Source organism: Electrophorus electricus, chromosome 12 (genome assembly GCF_041902795.1).
Source record: "Electrophorus electricus isolate QZ-2024a chromosome 12, ASM4190279v1, whole genome shotgun sequence".
NCBI classification, from domain to species: Eukaryota; Metazoa; Chordata; class Actinopteri; order Gymnotiformes; family Gymnotidae; genus Electrophorus; species Electrophorus electricus.
In genome coordinates, this window is record NC_137508.1 from 8,873,257 (window position 1) to 8,894,287 (window position 21,031).

Here is a 21,031-nt window from a genome sequence, read left to right on the forward strand (position 1 = left end):
CTATGTAAAAATAACTGCATGTGTATTACACACTGCTTCACTATATATATATATATATATATATATATATATATATATATATATATATATATATATATATATATATATATATAAAATATGAGGGCCTTGAAATTGCTTTTCTTCTGCAAGCATCCTTATGCATGTGCACCGGAATCATTTGTACAACCAAGTGTGTATGATGAGGGGCGGGGCATTGACGTATCTTTATAATAATGGAAGCTTATGATAACACTACAAATGACCTATGGTAGTTCTCTGGTCTGGCTGACTGTCAGTTATTATGTACTGTTTGTGACATTTTCTTTTTCTAAAGGTGTAGCAATGTCCAGTGCCTGAACATATAATCCTTTACTACAACTCTTAAAGTGTTTCTTCTGTGTCTCCCAGGAATATGTCTAAGGACACAACTCATTTTATGTTAATGTATCTTATGTACTCTTGTTGCAAAACAGGACTGTGTGTAGTAATTTGACCAAGGCAGGCTGGCTGAAGAGCTTTGCTTGACTGGCTAAAATCCACTGCTTAATGCAAGGACAGTTCAGTGCAGAGCAGTAACATTCTGGTAGCTTTCTCAAAGACCTCAAATTGTGGCATAGCTGACCTACAGTAACATCAAACTGGCCCCTGGATAACATGTTCATGCCAAAGAAAAATGCACTGCTGCACCACTAGCAGGCTGGATACATCAAGAAGCTATGAAAGGATATAGTAGTAATACATAATCATAATCTACTCTGTCAAATGTTGGTTTAACAAAGGCAACACATATTTAAATTTGTGCATAAAGTTTAGCTCTATGTACTTTTAATGAAAGTGCCTTAAAACATGGTTTGCTGTATGTTGAATACTACTGGTATCACTTCATACTTAGTTACATGTTTATATACTGATTTGGTCAGATGGATTCTATGGAAATATTGTGTTGATGTATTAAACGTATTTTATGTGTTAGGGTATGGACAAAAGATGAGGGAGCTGTCCTTATATTGTGTATAGTATTATGTCAAAATGGACAGAATATTTTAATATGCATATTGCATTCGAATTCAGTTATTTTTAATAAATAAAGATGTGATATTTCTATACAGTTCAAACACCTCAAAATGGATTCCTCTTTATATACTGGAGCAGTAATGTCCAGTAACTTGAAGACATTCAGAAGTGCATGGCACAAGGAACCAGAGGCAAAGGGCAGCTTTATCAGTCATCAGTCAGAATTGTTTCTTGATTAATGTTTTTTTCCATGTAGCACTGTAAATGCCATGCAGTCTGTGCCATGAACACTGCGAGCTATCCAGGGGAGTCATAACAGCTTCTCTGCAGACCAAGGATAGCCAATAGCTGATTCTAGGGGAAAATTAGTGTTAATATCAAACATCTGGATTCATGACTTTTCATAATGAGACAACAGGCACCTGGAACTTGAAAAAAATGTTTACGTTAAAATTCTAACTTAATTTGACAGCCAGCAAAGATTCTGTTTTTTTTTTTACTGCTTTATAATGATTCAGCACAAATGGTTTTCACAATAGTGAGGCTAACATTAGCATCTCTAGTTACATTGAATAGGGGTAATCTAAGATGAACATCACAGTCAATGACTGTTGAACATTCAGCTTTGTGAAGCAGACATAATTACTGGAAAGTGCAATAAAAAAGCATAATCAGATTACATCCATGAAATTACATTATTACATTACATAGTGCTTCTATTAGGTCCACAGACAGCTAGGACCTCGCTCTCTAATTACTTGATGAACCTCACTGGTCTCCCAGTCACATCTTCAACAATTAAAGATGTTGGAGTGATTATGGATTCCAGTCTCTCGTTCAAAGTTCATGTAAATAATATTTCTAGGACCATCTTTCTCCACCTCAGGAACATTGCAAAGATTAGGAACATACTCTCTTCACATGATGCAGAAAAGCTAGTCCATGCATTTATCACTTCAAGAATGGACTACTGTAATGCCTTATTATCTGTTTGCACCACTAAGTGCCTAAGCTCCAGCTTGCTCAAAATGCAGCAGCCAGAGTTCTTACTAGAACTAGAAAGTTTGATCACATTATTCCTATCTTGGAAAAATTACATTGGCTCCCAGTAAAATTTTGTATTGATTATAAAATACTTCTAATAACCTACAAAGCAATGAATGGTCTTGCCCCACAGTACCTTAGTGAACTCCTAGTGCATTCCAACTCACCATGCCTGCTTAGATCAAAAGGTGCAGGCTCTTTACTCGTACTAACAATAAGAAAATCTACCGCGGGGGGCAGAGCTTTTTCCTATAAACCTCCTATAATGTTGAATAAACTCCCTGTAAATGTTTTAGACACAGAAAGAGTCTCAATATTTTAGGCTAGGTTGAAAACTGTATAGTCAGGCAGTTTATTAACTACTTCCCATCTTGGGTAAAGGTGTATATCTGGGGGTCCATGGGCATTGAGAGTTATGGTAAACTGGGATGTTATGATGTCACTTTACCCTTCTTTTGTCACAAGTTTGATGTCTGATGTTATGTTGTTACTGAGCATCAACCCATCTCAGCTGACTCCTGTATGTTCTCCTGTAAGATGGTTTTCGGACACGCACGACATTGGAACCAGGCTAGGACTTCTAGAAAACTGGAATAAACATGCATTGCTTATTTCTTGATTTCTATTTTTTTTTCTCTCTCACTAATTATTCTGCTCTTTATTCTTTACATTGTTATTATTGTAGTGTCGGACAGAGGAGGATGGGCCCCCTTTTTAGTCTTGGGAGTTTTTCCTTGCCACTGTTGCCCTTGGCTCTGGGGGCGTGGACTCGGACATGTGTAAATCTGCTTTGTGACAATGGCTGTTGTAAAAATAATTAAAAAAAAAAAAATTGACCTTGACATCCCTTTTTTGACTTGGAAAATGGATACTGTGTGTGCATGAGGGCAGTGATGAACGCCACTTTGGGAAACAATGAGAGGGATTAGGTCCAGGATTGCACTTGAGCATATTAAATCTTGAGCATATTAAACAACAAAGAAGAAGTTATAGTATGTTTACATTTAGCTGGTTTAAATATTACTTTATATTTATTTAAAGTAATCCACATTTTTGATAATAAGAACTCCAGGCCATCATGTGACTGAAAGTCAACAGAATCACAAAAGGACAAGAGCATTATCCTGAAGAGGAAGTAGTACACTTGGGTCTCCCTCTGAAGCCCAAAAACAGCCCACATGAGCTAAGGATGGATATAATCAGCACCTCATACACATGGATATAGTACAGCCAAAGATCTCTCTAGCAGCAGGAGAAGGTTGCTAATTACAAAATACTTATGCCTTTTTTGGTGTCTATGGTTTCAGTGAAAACCACTTTAATTTAAAAAAGGCTGTTTTCCCACACTCATATTAAGTGTAATCCTACACTAAAAAATCTTGTAATAATTCAGCATAACTCAGTTGACACCAATCTAGGCACAGCACTCCTGAATATCTTTCACCTTTTCCTGGATAGGCTACAACTATATATAAGTATAGACTAAATCCATTATTTGAATCCATATAGCTCAACATTACTAAAAAGTTTGGTGACACTGCAGAAGAAGACATCTTACAGTTGAAATAATCTTGAAATTGTGCTCTTGCTTGGCAAAGAGTGGTAATTCATCTGTTTTACAATATGCGTAAATTATATTTTAGGTGTCAATCAGTAACTAGTATATTTTTATCTATTTGGTGGGCATTATCAGGAGATCAGTACCACACAGGTACAGTCACTATCCAAACATGGGAAGGATAGATAATCTCACAGTTTTCTTCATGGCCAGTGAAAGTGTGCAGAGGGGGCTGCAGAACAGCTGGAACACGCTCCCCACATTCCAGCAGCTTCAACACAATAGACTCATAAAATATGTCATAAAACCATGGCCTCTGCATCTGGAGATACCAAAAGCACAAAGCAGAGGAACAGGTCAGTAAAATATAGTGGAATGTTCTAGAGTTTAATGATTTATAGCTAGGCATTCTTGTGCTTCAGTGAGATATAAGTATATGCTTTTTTATGCCCCCCCCCTCGAGACTTCTGTGAACCTGTTAATACAGGTCAGGCATCCAAGAAAACACACAGAATCTACAGGAATGACAGATGTATTTGGATGACGATACCATTATCATCATCTCAGACATAAATATACAAATATACCCTGAATGACTAATAGGAAGCAATTTTTTCTAAACACAGTTTGCTTGAGAATCCTTTTTCAGAAAGAGCAATCTCTGATCATTAATATCGATTGGTTCATTGAACAGAAGTACGATGGCAGAGAAGCGATATATTTAATGGATGACAACAGAAGCAGCTCACCCCTGCTTCTTGGCACTCCTCTGTAATGGCTGTCCTGTTGGATGGGTTTTCCAGAAATGTGATAAGATTATCCCACATCAGTCTAAAACACACACTACGTACGCGCACACACATGCACATACACACACACACACACAAACACACACACACACACACACACACACACATACACATCCTAGCTGATGTCCAGCTATAGACTGCCTTTGGTATTTCAAAGAGGGAGAAAACAAGGTCCTATCACCTCCTCCACAAGAATTCTGAGAATATGCCTGCTGATTAATATCTAGCCACAACATGGGCATGCTGCCCCAAAGGACACACTCATTCTGTTCATTTACAGCTCCATAGCAACAGCAGTGGGCACTCAGAACAAAAAGGAAACCCAAAGGAATGTGCACACTTACCTTTAATAACCCTATTATTCATATTCTACTGCAGGTAATGAGGTACCATGGTCACCTTCCCAGAAGTCCACCAAGCAGACAGAAGTCCACCAAGCAGATTAAAGCAAGTCTCCTTCAAAAACTGCCTAGACCCTGGATCTGCAATGATGATTTGGAAGAGGTAAAACCTAGTGTTTGAATAGTGGATTGAGCTGAGCCAAATCAAACCAAATATGTGCTATGTCCAAACTAAGAGTCAAGCTCTGTCTTATAGTTAAACAAGCCTTACCTCAAATATCTGACATACGGCATTGAGATTGAGGCTAATGAATTCTTACTCTCAGGCAAACAGGTTGTATATAACACACACAGAATAAAGTGTAACACTGATCTGTGTAACCGTAAAATCACTTCCTAATTCAGTCTTCCAGGGCCCCACTCTGTGCACCTCTGTCCTGGTCATGCTTCAAACATACTTGAGATATTAACTAAATAGCTTTAGAAAACCCTTACTCACCAAGTGAATTAAGTGGTATTTTTTTTAAAGCTGAAATAGTGTAAATATGTGGACGGCATGTGGACTAGGTCAAAATTCTGGTGGCGACAACAAGGTCACATATACAACATTTACTTCAACCAATATGAACGTCTGTATATACAAATCTTACCTTACAAACCTTGTAAATAGACAGCATTTTTTTTTAGATCTTTGTCTCCCTCTAGTGACTGCTTCTCCCAGCCAAGCTCTATTACTTTCTGAAAGACAAGGTAAGCAAGTTATCATGTCAAATACATATGCACATGCTGTTAAATTGTCTCGATGGACAGCCACTGCATGTTTCTCTACACATGTAGTTTGTACATTCTTGTGCTGGCTTAATCTAAGATGACATTGTTTCTCAATGCATATGAGCTTGGGACATCCCTACCATTTGAAACCTGGGCAGTTTGACCTTCTCATCACTCATCACCCAGATCAGGGGCTAAAGGGTTTTAGCTAGACATTGCTTACCCCCAAGCAAGTGAAATATGACTCCTCCACTCCTGTTGAACCTTCCAGATTTCTGGCTATTTCACTCCCATGTCTTCCCATATCTAAATTCAGTTTAAAGTGGAAGACGGTATATAAAAAACAATATATCTAGTACAAATATTACCAATATATAGGAAATAACAGTTATATCAGAATGTCAGTTTCAGTGAATTGTAGGTTTAGGTAGATAATACATTGCATGTTAAGGCCCAACAGAGCTCTATAGATGCACTCTGCTCCACAAAAAACCATATTCCACAGCACCAAACATAAAATTACACATGAATGAAATCACGTTCTCAAAACAATTTAGAGGTACACCACGAGTCATGCAAACTTTAGTTTTTTTCTTTTCGCACTATTTCAACAGTCTGGCACTAAAACATACTGGTATCCATGGATCAGCTCTTTGGCTTAGGCTTTGCACTGATTGTGACTCCTGCATTTGATCAGTAGAGGGCATTGTTGGTTCATTAAAGTATGAAATGTTAAGCAACTTGCAGTGTCAAGACTGTCCCTCAGATTCAAATAGAACATATTCAAGTAAAGAGAGGGCAATGGCAGAAACAAGAGTACAAAAGCCAAAATAGATACAGGGGAGAAGTTACATATTAATGCATATCATTGCACAGCCACATATTGAACCTTGTTTAGATGATCAGAATAATTACTGAGTAAAATTAAATTAGAGAGATACAACATACAATGTGACACAAAGCAGGCATTGGAATGTTTATTATTTTTATTATTAATAAACAATTCTGTTGCTATGGCTATGCATTTTAGCACAGCAAAACATATAAACAGTGATCAATATATTTTTGATTCAGTATAAAGCACTATTCATAAGTTATGAGACACTACATTTTTAAAGAACATATCCTTTATATTAATCTTGTAATAAACTACTCATTTCCTGTATAGCCTATTTTACAAATAAAATACATTTATCATCTTAATAATTATTTTTCTTAAAGACCCATATACCTTCAGGAGTTTGTTTTTAACCATTACAAGATACACACAAATTCTAGGAAGATAAAATCAATAGTCAGTTGAAGATGGTTACATAATGAAAATAACACTATAACTGACAGACTATCCAGACACACTGATTTGGCTTCCAAGTTTAAAAAATCATTATAAAAATGACTACTGAAAAAATAAGACCCATCTCATAACTAAACTGAGGCAATGGTTTAGTACTTGTAATTCTCTTTTACAACCCCAAACAATAATCGGACATGATTTTCACCTTATTCAAATAAAGTACAATTCAATAAAGTACTTTATGCACTTGTTAAAGCAGTAGTCCATTTTTATCATTTTTTACCAAGATTTGGTTCATCTGAGCCTTTATTTTGTCAGCAATATGTGTCTGCCATTGGAGCTATTCCTGACACTTTCTGGCACTGTTGGATGTGTGTATACCACACCACAAGCATTTCTGCTTCATCTATCATAGCATTTTTTCATCATCCATGCAGTGACAATATGAAAACTCTTTAAGGTAGCAAAGTCATCTCTGATGCACATGCCCCTTTTATTTTCAGTTTTATTTTACTCTTCACCATGGTCTCTCCTTTGTTTTTTTGTTCAATATCATTTGCCAGCTGCACAAATTCATTAAACCAGGTTGAAGAGGGGTTTGTGGTTATGTGTGAAGAACAGCAGACATTTAGAAGTCTTTATCCCAACCAGAAAGTTCATCTGGAGGTTCCTCAATCTCAGGGGGAAACATGTCAAAATGACTGTGATCCAGAGGCCCCTTCAGCTAAGCGGAATAAAGCAACAGATTCATATTCAGCGAAGGCAAGATTGCACAGACCCTTTCCACTTTTGAGAACACTTAAAACAGGGAATTCTGAAGATCAAGCCAGGACGGAAAATCCAGTAGATTTGGACATTAATGGACTGAAATGCTTCACCTCTCTCTTCAGTGGAGACAACAGTTTCCACTGTCTCAGTCCCTCCCAGTTGAAACCCTGAAACCACCTGACAATGAAGGAGATATAAAATATTCACACTGTAGTGCACACACCACTCAAGTTATTAACAGGCCAATGACTGAAAAATTATTGTTTGTATTAAAACACATGAGTGCCATAAAGTTCATTCAAAGAAATTTATAGAAATCGTATAGAACATTCTGATGATAAATGGCATCCATACAGCATGGAATAAGTGATTATGCATAGATCCTAACCCACACATGCACATGATAGGTACAACACTAAAATATGGCCCTCAGGCAGTGTACAACACTTAACATCACTCATCAAAGTATACATTCTCCACTGAGCTGAACATACATATTCATGAGAGGTAATCAGCAGTCCACATCAAGAGAATGTGTTCTAATCACCGTAATATTCAATGCATAATTTTGTTTGATACCAAGGATACTGGGCCAGTGTACCTTTTTTTTCACCATTATCATTTAACATTACTACATGAACCACTAACACTCATAGCACCATTTTAACACAAATGTGCAGCACATAACCAAATGACATGGATTTGCCCATAGAGCATAAACACAGTGTATGTATTTCAGGCTCCTTCACTCGGATGGTCACCTGAAGACCAGCCAAGTGCATCACATGTCATCGTGCTGTGTGTAGCTCTGCTGCTCTGCTGAAGATGGCAACAGCTGCAAGTCTCATTCTGCCCACTAATTGTTCCCCTTGTGAATGTGCTCTTGGTCTGATTTTGCAAATTCTGCCTCAGAGAGGCTAATTTAGAGAATGGTTCTGTCTGTGGCCCATTGTGTTAGGACAAACAGCAGGAAGGAGAGCTGGAGCTGAGTCAGAATAGGCTGAACAGCACACTATCTGGGAATCAGGACACACTCTTTAATTGGGTTCTGACTGAGTGCTATAATATGCTTTGGTTACATCAAAAAGACACTTAAAGCAAAGTGTTCCAATGAAAATATGTGAGCTGGAAAATAAAGTTTTAGGGCCCAATAATCACACCAAATACTATGACATCTTCTTAATAATCTCGTCAATAAGTCATGGTTTTGCTAGGTAGGAAATGACCTACTTGTGTTTTTTGATGTCAGTGATGCCATTCTTCTTATTGCCAAGTCTTTCTGCTGGACTGAGCCTAGAGACAAAAAGGGACAGAGTGGAAGCTTGATTATGGTGAAGCAGAGCAAAGGGATAACACAATAATAACAATGACAAACACAATACCTTAGTTTGGCTAGAGTGAGTTTAAACTATTATTTAAATTTAAATAATTTCTTTGATAACTATGCTATTCAAGTGCAGCACATAATATTATTGTTCATTTTAATTAATATTTAAGCCACACTGTAAGGCTGACCAGTGCAGCGAGTGTCTAGCATTTCTGTCTATCTCTCCCCAGCTGATATTCAGCCACCAATCACACAGCACCAATCATTTGTTGGCATCTAAAGCACTCATCGTGAATGATATTATTAAAGACAATAACTATAATGCATTGTGCCTAACCAAAAAGTGAGTCAAACTGAAGGGTTTTATAGCCCTTAATGAATCTGTTACTATCATAATCCATGGCTGTGGCAGAGATGTGGTTATACTATACAATCGTAACTTAAACATTACTAAAAGGCCATAAACATGATCCTTTTAAATACTTAATCTAAGAGTGGTATACGCACCTACCTCCAAAAAAGTAAATACTTTCTTTTTTATTACAATATTTGGTCCCTGGTCCCTATTTATTTTCGTTAAAGAATTTGCAGATTTTCTTTCCAGACTAGTATTTGCTAGTTTGTTGACTGAGAGTGGCGGAGTGTTGATGTTCCAGGGTGCCCTCATGCCTGTGTTTCCTTCTGGCTCTATCCTTTTAGCTGTGCTGCCATATCTAGATCTGCTGGAGTTCCTTAATTATAGTTCCCTAATTTACACACCCTCATAGCTGGACATGCCTAATAATCTAGTCTCTCTTTCTGCCGAGGTACACCTACCCCTGCTCTCATGATGTTACTGACCCTCAACCCGTCCCAGCTTCCATGGCTACTCCTACCACCCCCCCATGTCTGCTCCTGTAGCCTACCACCCTAGCCAACTACTTCTCCGTTGCCCTTAATAGACGTTCTCTTATGGGATGGGTTTCAGACACATGCACACCTTTGGGACATGACTAGGACCTCCAGAAAGTTGGACTAGACATTAATTGCTTGTTTTTTTCCATTTTTTATTTATTTGTCTCTTAAAATTGTTATTATTTTGGTGATTGTTTTCAGCCAAAGACGGATGGGCACTCTCTTTGAGTCTTGGTTCCTATCAAGGTTTCTTCCTCATGCTACTGTCACCCTTGGCTTGTTCACTGCCTCTGAAAAGATTAGCCCCTCAGCATCTTAAAGAACTTACTGAACCAAATAACCCTGCACATACCCCTTACTCACAGGGTCCTGGCTTGCTGACTGTTCCTTGAATAAAAAAAGTCATAGCAGGTAGCTGAGTTTTCTCATATAAGACAACCCAATTATGGAATACGCTTCCTATCTCAGTACAGGATTTAGACACACTCAATATTTAAGACTCGCTTGAACACTTACCTGTTGGCACAAGCCTTTGGCTAGCATACGGTGCTCATGCAATGATATTGTCAAGTCATTCTGACCTGTACACCTCTTTTTAAGTATTATGCTGCCACATTCTTTGCCATAGTGACTATTTACTCTGTATTGTTTACCCTCTTCTCTCCATTTTCCCATCTTATTCTCTGGTTCTATCCTTTCTCAAAGCTGTTCCTTCCTCCACACCCCAATTTCGGATTAAGTACCCTTCCTCAGAATTGGACTCTGATATGCCTCCATTCCTTAAAGTGAATTTGATCATAACTATATTGCTTAATCTTCTAGCCAATGATCAATGATATGTACTGTCTACATATGCATTGCTTTGTATATCTACTAATATACATCCATATACTACCCACCTCTCTTTTCTTTCTGAGATATCACTGCTGTTTAAGGTGGAATTCAACCGAAATTGAGCCTCCCTACCCTGTCCCTGGACCAATCCCTATAACCACGAGGTTGTTCACTACTGCGTGCCTAACGAAAAAAAGCCTTGACCTTTCCGAGCTGACCTTCCTCTAGACCTAGCCCTGGACATTGACACACTATTGCCATGTCACACTTCAGAATTGGAGACTATAATGTCAGTATAATCCCCCCTCTTGCTGTGACCATTATTCCTAGTTGTTGTCATTTTTGTTCACTTCATCCATGTCATCATGCTGCAGGTTTCAACCAGAGTAGGATTGGATTCCCCCTTTGGAGAGTTTTTTTCCTCTCAGCTTTTGGCTTGCTCTATAGGGGCTAAGACCCAGGCATATATAAAGCTGCTTTGTGACAACAGATGTTGTAAAAAGCACTATATAAACTTTTTCTTTGCTACTCACATGTCAATAACAAAACTCAACCACTCTGCCAATATCAATCACTTGTTTATTAGATCATCTCTTGCACCTATTGCTTGTTTATTTCACTTCCTATTTAATTCCCACAGGTGCCCAAGTTCAATGCTTTGCACTGAATGTCCCTAGAAGCTTAGAGCCTAGAGAAAGCTAATTGTCATGCCTTTATTAAAAAGTACTTTTTTTCTCTTGTATATTTTGAATAAACATTTTTGTGTTCCCACATCCACATCTCAATCTTGCTTTAAAAAATGTCACACTGTCATTTTCAAGTGCCACTGTACGTATGTTATGTTATTCAACTCAAACATATACTGACATCTTTATACATTTTATATATAAAGGGATACACAGGATTGCCAATTGGTGTAGCCCAGTTCTACTGCATTCTAATAAGTTGGGGTTTTTTATATTTATAATAGCTTTGATGGGTACATAATTAATTAGTCCAAAATATTATCATAAGCACCTGTTCTGATGTCACAAAGCAATTTCTAGATAGATGAACTGAATGCTCCAAGTGTGCTCTGCCTAGTGTGATTCTTCCATAAGGTCCAAATTTTCTTAGTAAAGGCTACAATGCTGGACAAGCCTGTATCAGTTATCCTTAGTTATGTGCTATATGGCTCAGCTATTTCAGCATTAAAATAAGCCTGAAATATCCTTGTATGGGTCAGATGATGAAGAGGTTGATCTGTATAGCTTTTATCTGAACCCTCCTGCAAAAGGACCAACAGATTTTCCAAGCATAAAATAATCTGTGTCTTTACTAGTGTTGAAGTGATGTGGTATGATGATGTATTTTGTGGTACACCAGATGGCACACTAAATCCACACTGAGGTGTTAGATAGAGACATACTTGCAGAGCCTCCTGATAAGGTCCTCTGGGCGCTTGCTGATCCTCTTAGGCATGTCCACCTTCTCTATGCCATGAAGCACCATAGTGTAGATCTTGATAGGATCGGACCCTGAGAAAGGAGGGCTGGGAGGAAAGGTGGATTTACATGACATTAAGACAACTTTATGTTTTCTATCATGGATAAAGATGCCCTATGCTGCCTTAGCATATATGCCACAGGGGACATATATCATGGTTATTAAAGCTGACACATTCAGTATAAGAGTGCTTCAAATTAATAATAGGTGCAAAAGCACCAATGGCAGCACATATGTGGATTACAACAGGAAAAGAAGAAACCATTGAGCTTGATTGCTACATTTTAAATTCTCTATACCCAACACACTCACTTTTATGTAAATACAGGCATAAGGCATTATATCACAAAACCTTTGTCCAGGTAATCACTCACAATCCCATCAGCCTGATTACATGACTCTTTGAGAGGTCATGGCTCAGAACATGCTCTAAAAGACAGTTTAATGTTTGGCGTGGCACCAAAAGACCATAATTGTTCAGCCAAATATGCTCATTGAGCTGGAGCAGAGAGTGTAGTAAGCACAGTATATAAGTGTGCACTATACTCCATAGGACAGGAATATACATACTCAGCTATCAGTTTAGATATCTCAATGGAAGACTGGCTGCATAGTCTTGAAGGATGTTCTGGGACAATTCCCAGTACCATACTTACCTGCCAGTGAGCAGCTCAAAAATCAGGATGCCTAGGGACCAGCAGTCAGCGCCAAAGTCATGGCCCTTATTCATAATGACCTCAGGTGCCACATACTCTGGAGTTCCACAGAATGTCCAGGTTTTCTTCCCCAAGCCAATTCTCTTAGCAAAACCAAAATCAGTCTGTAATGCCACAAAGGAAGACAAGTGGAATGTGTTTGGCACATATGACTACATTCCAATGCAAGATCACCTTAACAATTAGTTTATGATATTTGGTGGAAGATATGGTGAAAGAGCATAAGGTATTTATTAAATGGAGTAATAATATTAAAAGGACCATTTTGACATAGCCCTCTGCATCCAAGAGTAGATTTTCTGGTTTTAGGTCTCGATAAACAATTCCCATTCCATGTAGGTAATCAAAGGCCTCCAATACACAACCAGTACAAAATCGTGCAGTGGCCTCCTCAAAGAAGCTCCTAAATCACATTAGATATGAAAACATTAGAATTAATTAAATTTCATTAGTATCCCACAAAATATTTCAGACATCAATTAATTAGAAATATTAAATAACTGAACAGTTACTCCAAGTAACTGTTATTATAACCAGTTCTGCTATTTCTGCCATAAAATGTTGGCTATAATGAGGCAAAAATGACCTACACTCACATGTCCCTAAGTATGCTCCATAACTCTCCACCAAGACACACCTCAAGCAGCATATACACATATCTGTGATTTCGAAATGTCCGGAATAATCTGGAAAATCGAAACTAGTTTCAGTCAAAACACATTCTTGTGTTTGAAAATGAGCAAAGTTAATTATTGTTTTGAAGCAGAATATAGAAGTGCACAGAAAAGTCCAATTCAGTTGCAGACAGTAATTTGTCTATTTCGTGCCTTTTGTCTTGAAATGTCAGCAAGCTGGTACCAAATATCCAGCTAAAGTACACTCTAGTACAAGAGTAAATGGAGCATGGGATTTTTCAGAGTGTTTCTTAGCAACTCTGCAAAGCCTCTTCCACCCCCGTCTGCCACCCTTTACACTTAAATGTACACTGGGGCTATTTTAGCCTTTTAAAATAACAATACATAGTGTGTTGTAAGGTTAATGGTGTCTTATACTATTTTGTGACCTTCAAAAAAAGTCCCCTATATTTGTATCAGCTAAGGGAAATCAACATTCAGTATTAATGGTGTAATTCATGTATACTATAACTGACTTAATCATGACTAAAGAAAAGGGCTATCATTATTAGCATCTTTTAAAATAATTTAGGAATGATTAATAGCCTTATAATTGAATTGCTTATAAACAAAAGCTTATTAACAAAATGAGAGTTTAGCTAAAAGCTACTTGATCATGAATATTAGTTCAGTGTTCTTTTTCTGCTAATACATTAACAACTGAGAGCAGTAGCAGGCATAAGCAATTTGACTGACCTCACAATGAAGTTGCAGTTGGCCTGTAACAGAATGTTCTTCTCTGAGTAGATATGCTCTTGCTGCCTAGTGTCCACAATGTGCTTCTTCTTAATACACTTTAAAGCAAAAGTGGTATCTTCATTTTTAAGTTTCACCTGAGATGTAATACAAACACAGACTCAACTGTAACACATTTTACAAAACCAACCAACCTGTCCTGAAGCACAATAACCCATAGAAGTGAATTAACACTTACATCCCTTGTTTACATCAGAGTTTGGGACTTTCAGAGGTGGATGAGCACAAAAAAAGTTGCAACCTGTCTTTGCCACTGGTGCTAGTCCAGTGTGAGGTGCTACTGGAGGACTCACCAGCTCCACTCGGCCGAAACCCCCCATGCCCAGTGTGACCACGACTTGCAGCTCCTTTAGGAAGGAGGTGCTGCACAACTGTGCTGCCTTCTCATGCAGGCAGTGCAGCTCAGCTGCTTTGGGGCCTTGCACGCAGAGAGGAGACTGGGTCCTGCAGGGCCACAACCCCTAGTGAGCCTCAGGCATAATTAGGACCAGCTGAGGAGAATACTATACTGACCTGTGTTTAAGCACATGTTCGTTTTGGGCCTTGGTGAAAAATTTAAAGTTAAAACAATGTTCCCTAGCAACAGTACTTTTATTACTTGAAGGGCATTGTATGACAATGACAATGTAAAATGCTTTAAGGTTACACAAAGGCTATTTAAATGCAGCTAGCATGTTCAATGTTTGATGAAAATAAGTATGTAAAAGCACTATTTTGGGCCAGAGGATGATTCTAGTGCCTAGCGAACACACTAAAAGCAGGCATGCGTTCACAGCTTCTGCTAAACCTGGCATTACTGTCATCTTTGTTTGAATATAATCTGGTGCATGTTCGAATGTGTGTAAATATTGTGCTTACACTGCATTCCTCCTCTCATCACTTATTGATAGCTGCTCCACATACTCTTGCAGATACGCCTGCAGCTCCTCATATGTCCCCACCATCTGGTTGAAATTACTGTGAGAGGACAGAGGACACTGATAAGGGACTGTGCTCAATAAAAAGTGGATGTATAGGAATGAAGTGTGATCATTTTGATCACTTACTCTCGGTCCACTACCAAACATTGTGTGTCATTCTCCATTGCAACTATGTTAGCTGAACGAACATCCTCACTGGAAGATGAATTAAAAAGAAAAGCACTGAAGTCAAAACTTCTCATACAATATATATCCCTTTCAAGTTGGCAAAGAACTGCAGAAATCTGAAAACTTTGTTTGGAATTTCCCTAGTTTTCCTCAGCTCAGATGGTATAACTGTGGTCCTAGACAATGGCTCAGTATGAGAAAATGAATTCTCAGATGACCAGCGTTCCACCACACACCCACAGCTGTGCTCCAAAAACAACTCTCCACAATGGAACATGCAAATAAATGGAAAACTAAGCAGGTCTCAGAAGAGTGTATTAAACCAATCTTAAAAACAAGGAAATAAAGAATGGTCCAAACCTTATAAGAGCTTTTTCTCCAAAGTAATCTCCCACTCCCAAAATCTTAATCTCCTGAGGCTCAGAATAGCCCTCTGTGCTCTGTGTTACTAAAACCTGTCCCAACAATAAACAGACTTCATAAATAAAACTGTACATCAAATTTGCTCAATGTACAATGTGTGTGTGTACCATATGTACTGCACATGTAAATAAGCTATGTATCATTACGGTCAATGTTCAGATGGTTTTTGAGGCTATGAAGACAGGCACTTCAACAGAATATGCCAGGAGCATTTTATATACAAAAATAGATGTCTAGAATTTTTTTGAAATATTCTTTATTTTTATAAATAAAGTGCTCTTTTTTTAATAAATAAAGTATTCTTTATTTTTTATTCTTTATAGAAACTTTTACCTCTCCTTTAGCAATAATGAAGAAAGTGTTTCCTTCCTCACCCTCACGAATAATGTATTCCCCTTTATTAAAGTAATCCTATAATTGAGATGAAACAGCCAAGTTAAAGCTTACAAGCCCATATGGAGAGCACATTATACCATTGACACACAGAAAAGGCCAAAATATAAGGCTCTCAAACACTTACAATTTCTAGACAGTCAACAATTTTAGCAAGTTTCTCCTCTGGCAGGTCCTTCAATAAAGACACACTAAAGAAAAAGGTCATTACTACTCTGAAAAGCAAAATACTGTACACTCTGCACTTTCTATGACTAAGAAATGCTGAAATAATTTTTGTTGATCATACTATTCTCTACATCAGAGTCCACATAAGCAGGTGCTTGTGTGTGTGCATGGGAGTGTTCACTCTTGGCAGTAGTTGCCAACATACACAAGTCTGTATGTATGTATGTCACGTAAGTGCACCTGCGCAGGAAGCTGAAATACTCCTCATGTCTGGCCTGAGTGGATCTCATCATGATACTCTGAAATGTCTGCCGGTCCAAAGCCCAGATGTAGGACTGAGTCACAGCTAAAATAACAGAACAAACAAGAAGTCATCTCCCAGTAAATACTTCTTTTTAAGTGCACTGCATAGTGAACACTGTGCTGAGCCTAATTTCACATGACCCAGACTTGCATTTCTCTGAAATGATGCAATCATTACAATGCTACTCTTTTGGCACAAGCATATTAACAATTTTAGCTTTTTAAACAAACAAAAACAAAATACTGTAACAAATTAAGAACATTAGTCTTATTACAAAGCTCAAGTAATTTGTATCACTAAAAACACTCCACTAAATTATCATGAGAATTTTATGATCTCTGGATTTGGTAGCGCAAAAAAAGTCACGGAATGCACTGTTCACGTGGTATGGCCCACCGCGTGCAGTGGAAATTCACTGTCTTATTTGTAACCACGTCCTCCTTGTTAGCACACACCTGTACGTGGTTTATTGTTATGTTTGTCTGTATTTAAGCCAATGTGAGAGTGTGTCTCTTTGTCGGTCTTTGCTCGATCATGTTGCACATTATGTTTGTAAGTTGTGTTTGACCATGTGCCACTGTGTTTGTTATTCGTGTTCATGTAATAAACGTCTATCTCCGTGGAGGGAGTCTGTGTGTCCTGCTCCTCACCCTGCAGCACTCGGGCTGTTACAGAAAGTCTGACCGCCACAGGACGCTTACTCTCTTGGCGTCAAACAGACTTCTCACAGGGATGTGCACAAGAGGCTTCTATTGCTGACATCACAAGCCGTTGCCTGGATCACTGGATGTTTGAAGGAGGACCATGACCAGAGCTCGTGGCCAGACTAGAGGAGACTGGAGGCTCCAGCCAAGGAGGGGAATGCTCCCTGGAATTTCTTGGGGGGGCCTAGGGCTACCAAGCTGGGACCACAGAGGCCAAGGGCTCCACTGGAACCGTTATGTATATGGTCCGGTGGAGCTGGCTAGGTCCCTGGCTAGCGATGTAGTAGCCTGTGTTCTCCCGCTCCTGAGAACAGGCCATGATCACTGGAAGGCTCAGCCCAAAGCCCTGGAGGAGGACTGCCTCAGGGGCTCTCCCTGGGCACCTGGCGACAGGTGGGCTGTAGTCCGTGGTAGCACGTCCAGATCAAACTCCAGATCTCAGTCTAATCAAGAATCTGGTACTATTTGAAAATTGTCATCCATTAATATCGTTCAAGCAACCTGAACAACCAGGAGCAATTCTGTCAATAAGAATGTGCATAACTCACTCCAAAACAATATGCAAAGGTGGTAGAATAGTGCCACAACAGCTGTTAATGCAGCAAAAGGTGTTCCTACCAAATACTATTCTGAAGGTATTGAATATTAGCAAAAGGCATTTTTCAGTTTTAACTGATTTTGTAAAAAATATCTGCTGACAAATAGTGAATTTAACTATAAATAAAGATGCATCAAATATAGAAACATTGGATCTATATTATTTATATATATTAATTTTGACCATTTTTATCTTAAACTCTGTCCTATAGGTAACATTCTCAACTGATTATAAATTTAGTCTGCCAATATCTTGTCTGATGCAAAATCCCTCAACTCTTCACCAAATAAAGAGCCGTAACACAAGAACAAATGATACAAGCCAATAATGAGTTCATTGGAGATGCATTCCCTGAGCCAGGCATTCACCTTTAACAGTGGCAGTCCTCTTGCAGTTGTAGAGAATAGCCAACTCTCCAAAGGCTGTTCCAGGTCGCATTTGACCGAGGAGTTTCCCATTCTGCATCACCTCCAACAAGCCCTCTGTACATACATACACCCAAAAGTCCAGGATTATAATGGTTAGGGGCATTTTGAAAGTAATGTATAATGAAAGGTGCCTGGTGTAGAAAAAACAGGGAAGACCTGCAAGCACATAGAGGTAGTTTCCAGGTTCTCCTTCTTGGATGACCAGTTGATTGGCGATGTAGATCTTTTCATACATGCAATCCACCATCTCTCGCATGTGTTGAGGCTCGAGCTTCATCAGAAAGTCATTGTTCATGATGGCTTCATTGATCAGTTTCTTGGTGCTGGAAGACAGAACATGTGCAATGGAAAACATATTAGTATTGGTTAGCATAAATAGACAGTACATCTGCCCATTTTAGAGTTCCTAAAAACCAGGGACAACAAAATATGTAATAATGTATGTTCTCTGGCAGGATACTCAATCAATCCTTTATCTATTAATAAGACATCCTGGTTGTTAAGGTCATAATGTTGTGTTTATAAAAATGTTATATTTTAGCAGCAGTTTTTCAGTACAACTATAGTGTCACCAAAGTATATGTCATGTTTCATGGAAGGTTGGAAACATTTGGTTGTGATGTGCTTACACTATCAGCACCAACTACTGATATATTAATAGTTATATCAATTATTTTTAATAGGGAAAACATTGGTGCTCATTCTTGTCTTCATATCCAGAACAGGTTATTTTTCAAGATTAGGATCAAGTTAATCATGTTTCAAATACTAAACACTGTGACATGCACAGTGCCTAAATTAAAAAAAATATAAAAAGAACTTGTGCTTTAAAAAGGCATCCACAATTTTACAGATGAGGCCCCAGAGTATCACACATGGGTGCTTACACTGGACTGATTTCTCTTTTCTGCACTAGTGTGGTCTCTCATTACCACATCTGAAAGAACAAGGTCTCTCCATTAGCCTAAAATGGAACTTATGAATGAATTAGAGGGATTTGTACAGCCTGTTTAATTAAAACAGTAATGATCCAACCCATGCATACAGATGCCCCATGCTTTGTATTCTCCAGTGTCTCTCCATCCCCTTCACAGTGTGTTATGGTAATCTGTCCTTTGAAAGCCTGCTCTTGGAGGAAGACACTACAAAGTCTTGAGAGAAGCATTCTACTCTTTCCCCTCTCCAAGAGAGTCACTGTATTGTACAGTGACTTGAATAAAGAAACAAAGCCACATAGCTCAAACATGATAGAACAACTGCTTGTGCAGTGTCTGTCTTGCGCGCACTCACCCCGAGTCTTTGCGGATGTGTGCTCTCTCTACAGACATGGGATGGGCCTTGCGACTGTCACAGAAATGCCCTGATGTGGGCTCAGCTGACACGCCCTCCTTGGCCTTGAGGCGGCGGTGCACTTCCACAGCCACCCGGTGGAAGCGCGTAGAGCCCTGGTTGATAACGCTGAGCAGCCGGCGACTGTGCCTGGCCAGGGTAGGTGGTGAGCGGCCCAGGCTGTTGTAGCCAATTGCGTCCTGGAGCTTGTCGATCTGGGACACCTTTTTGGCCACTTCCCTCTGAAGTCTCTGCAACTGCTGCTCCTGGGCACGGATCTCCTGGTCTCGACGGGTAAGCTCCTCCTCCAGGTGCATGATCCTCAGTTTGAGGTGCTCTGCTGACTCCCACGATGATACCTCTTTGATACTGGAGGGCAAGCATGTTTCCTCCAATCGAGGGGTTTTGATTGAACCATTCCCCATGACCATAAAGTGACTTGACACCATAGAGAGGCCTTTTGTCTGTCAAATTACCTAAGAGTATGGCCACGGACTTGGATCCAGCCAGATGGCAGATACAGTATCTTCCACAGCAACAGCTTTAACAGGCCTATATATATATATATATATATATATATATATATATATATATATATATATATATATATATTCCTAAAAAATAAATAAATAATTTTTAAAAAAGGTTATGTGGAATTTTTGTCACGAAACACTTCTTCTTCTATGCACATTTTTGGTGAACAACATAAAGCTGTTCACATTTAAAAGCTTGTGCAAATTAGGGTTTCATTATTTTGAAACAAAACTGATAAAGAATGGATGAGTACTGTATGAATAATATGAGACCGTTTATTTAAATATTCACTAACTACGGGTGATGGAAATTTGACATTTTTGATATGAAATATTTTGAATATTTTTGAATCGCATTTGTGAGCACAAGACATGACTCTAGTAAACAAACTGGCAGTAAGGCAGTCAGCTTAAGCAGTCAATAATGTTGGTACCGAAGTACCGAAAAAGGCTTATTTAAATGTTCAAGTGCTTGCCGAACAATAGACATAGACAAATTACTTACCGTGTTTTGGCGTGCCCTGTTAACTCCCACTTTCTCTTGAAATATTTAAGTGATTTCGTTCATTCTTCTACAGCTATGGAAGAACACAGTCGGTTCATCCACGGGTAAGATGTAACAGGAACTACTACACTGCTCTCAGAATGTCTGGCAACCAGTTGAAGCTTCACACTTGAAATAACGTGGAATAATTGCAGACGATCGCTGCACAGAGCCCTCTATTGTCATTAAATTGATATTGCAAGTTCATATAGAGAAGACAAGATGACGCATAAT

The 21,031-nt window shown here is 38.7% G+C and overlaps 1 protein-coding gene across 2 annotated transcripts; it reads right to left on the minus strand.

Moving 5' to 3' along the window:
* Window positions 1-6,505: 6,505 nt before the first annotated feature.
* Window positions 6,506-21,027, minus strand: prkg2l (protein kinase cGMP-dependent 2, like). Of its 2 annotated transcripts, XM_035531791.2 has the most exons (19): window positions 20,759-21,024; window positions 19,682-20,334; window positions 18,548-18,714; window positions 18,332-18,445; window positions 16,598-16,703; window positions 16,317-16,380; window positions 16,130-16,207; window positions 15,734-15,828; window positions 15,332-15,400; window positions 15,144-15,242; window positions 14,579-14,729; window positions 14,226-14,362; window positions 13,452-13,541; window positions 13,117-13,258; window positions 12,796-12,959; window positions 12,063-12,185; window positions 8,830-8,892; window positions 7,710-7,776; window positions 6,506-7,555 (listed from the first exon to the last, which is right to left on the minus strand). In XM_035531791.2, exons 2-19 carry the CDS (start codon window positions 20,167-20,169, stop codon window positions 7,460-7,462), a joined length of 2,313 nt encoding a protein of 770 aa, XP_035387684.1. In that variant the 5' UTR covers window positions 20,170-20,334; window positions 20,759-21,024; the 3' UTR covers window positions 6,506-7,459. The 2 variants fall into 2 exon arrangements, with proteins under 2 accessions (XP_035387684.1, XP_081581403.1); XM_081725277.1 differs by lacking the exon at window positions 13,452-13,541 and having other exon boundaries at window positions 20,759-21,027.
* Window positions 21,028-21,031: the final 4 nt, after the last annotated feature.

Bases quoted from the DNA above. Each gene is read 5' to 3' on its own strand.
- prkg2l (XM_035531791.2), bottom strand. From the start codon at position 20,169: ATGGTGTCAAGTCACTTTATGGTCATGGGGAATGGTTCAATCAAAACC. The intron at 13,259-13,451 runs GTGAGTGTAGGT...AATGTGATTTAG, and splicing joins TGGAGCATACTTAGGGACAT to GAGCTTCTTTGAGGAGGCCA. The intron at 12,186-12,795 runs GTAAGTATGGTA...CTTTCCTCCCAG, and splicing joins TTTGAGCTGCTCACTGGCAG to CCCTCCTTTCTCAGGGTCCG.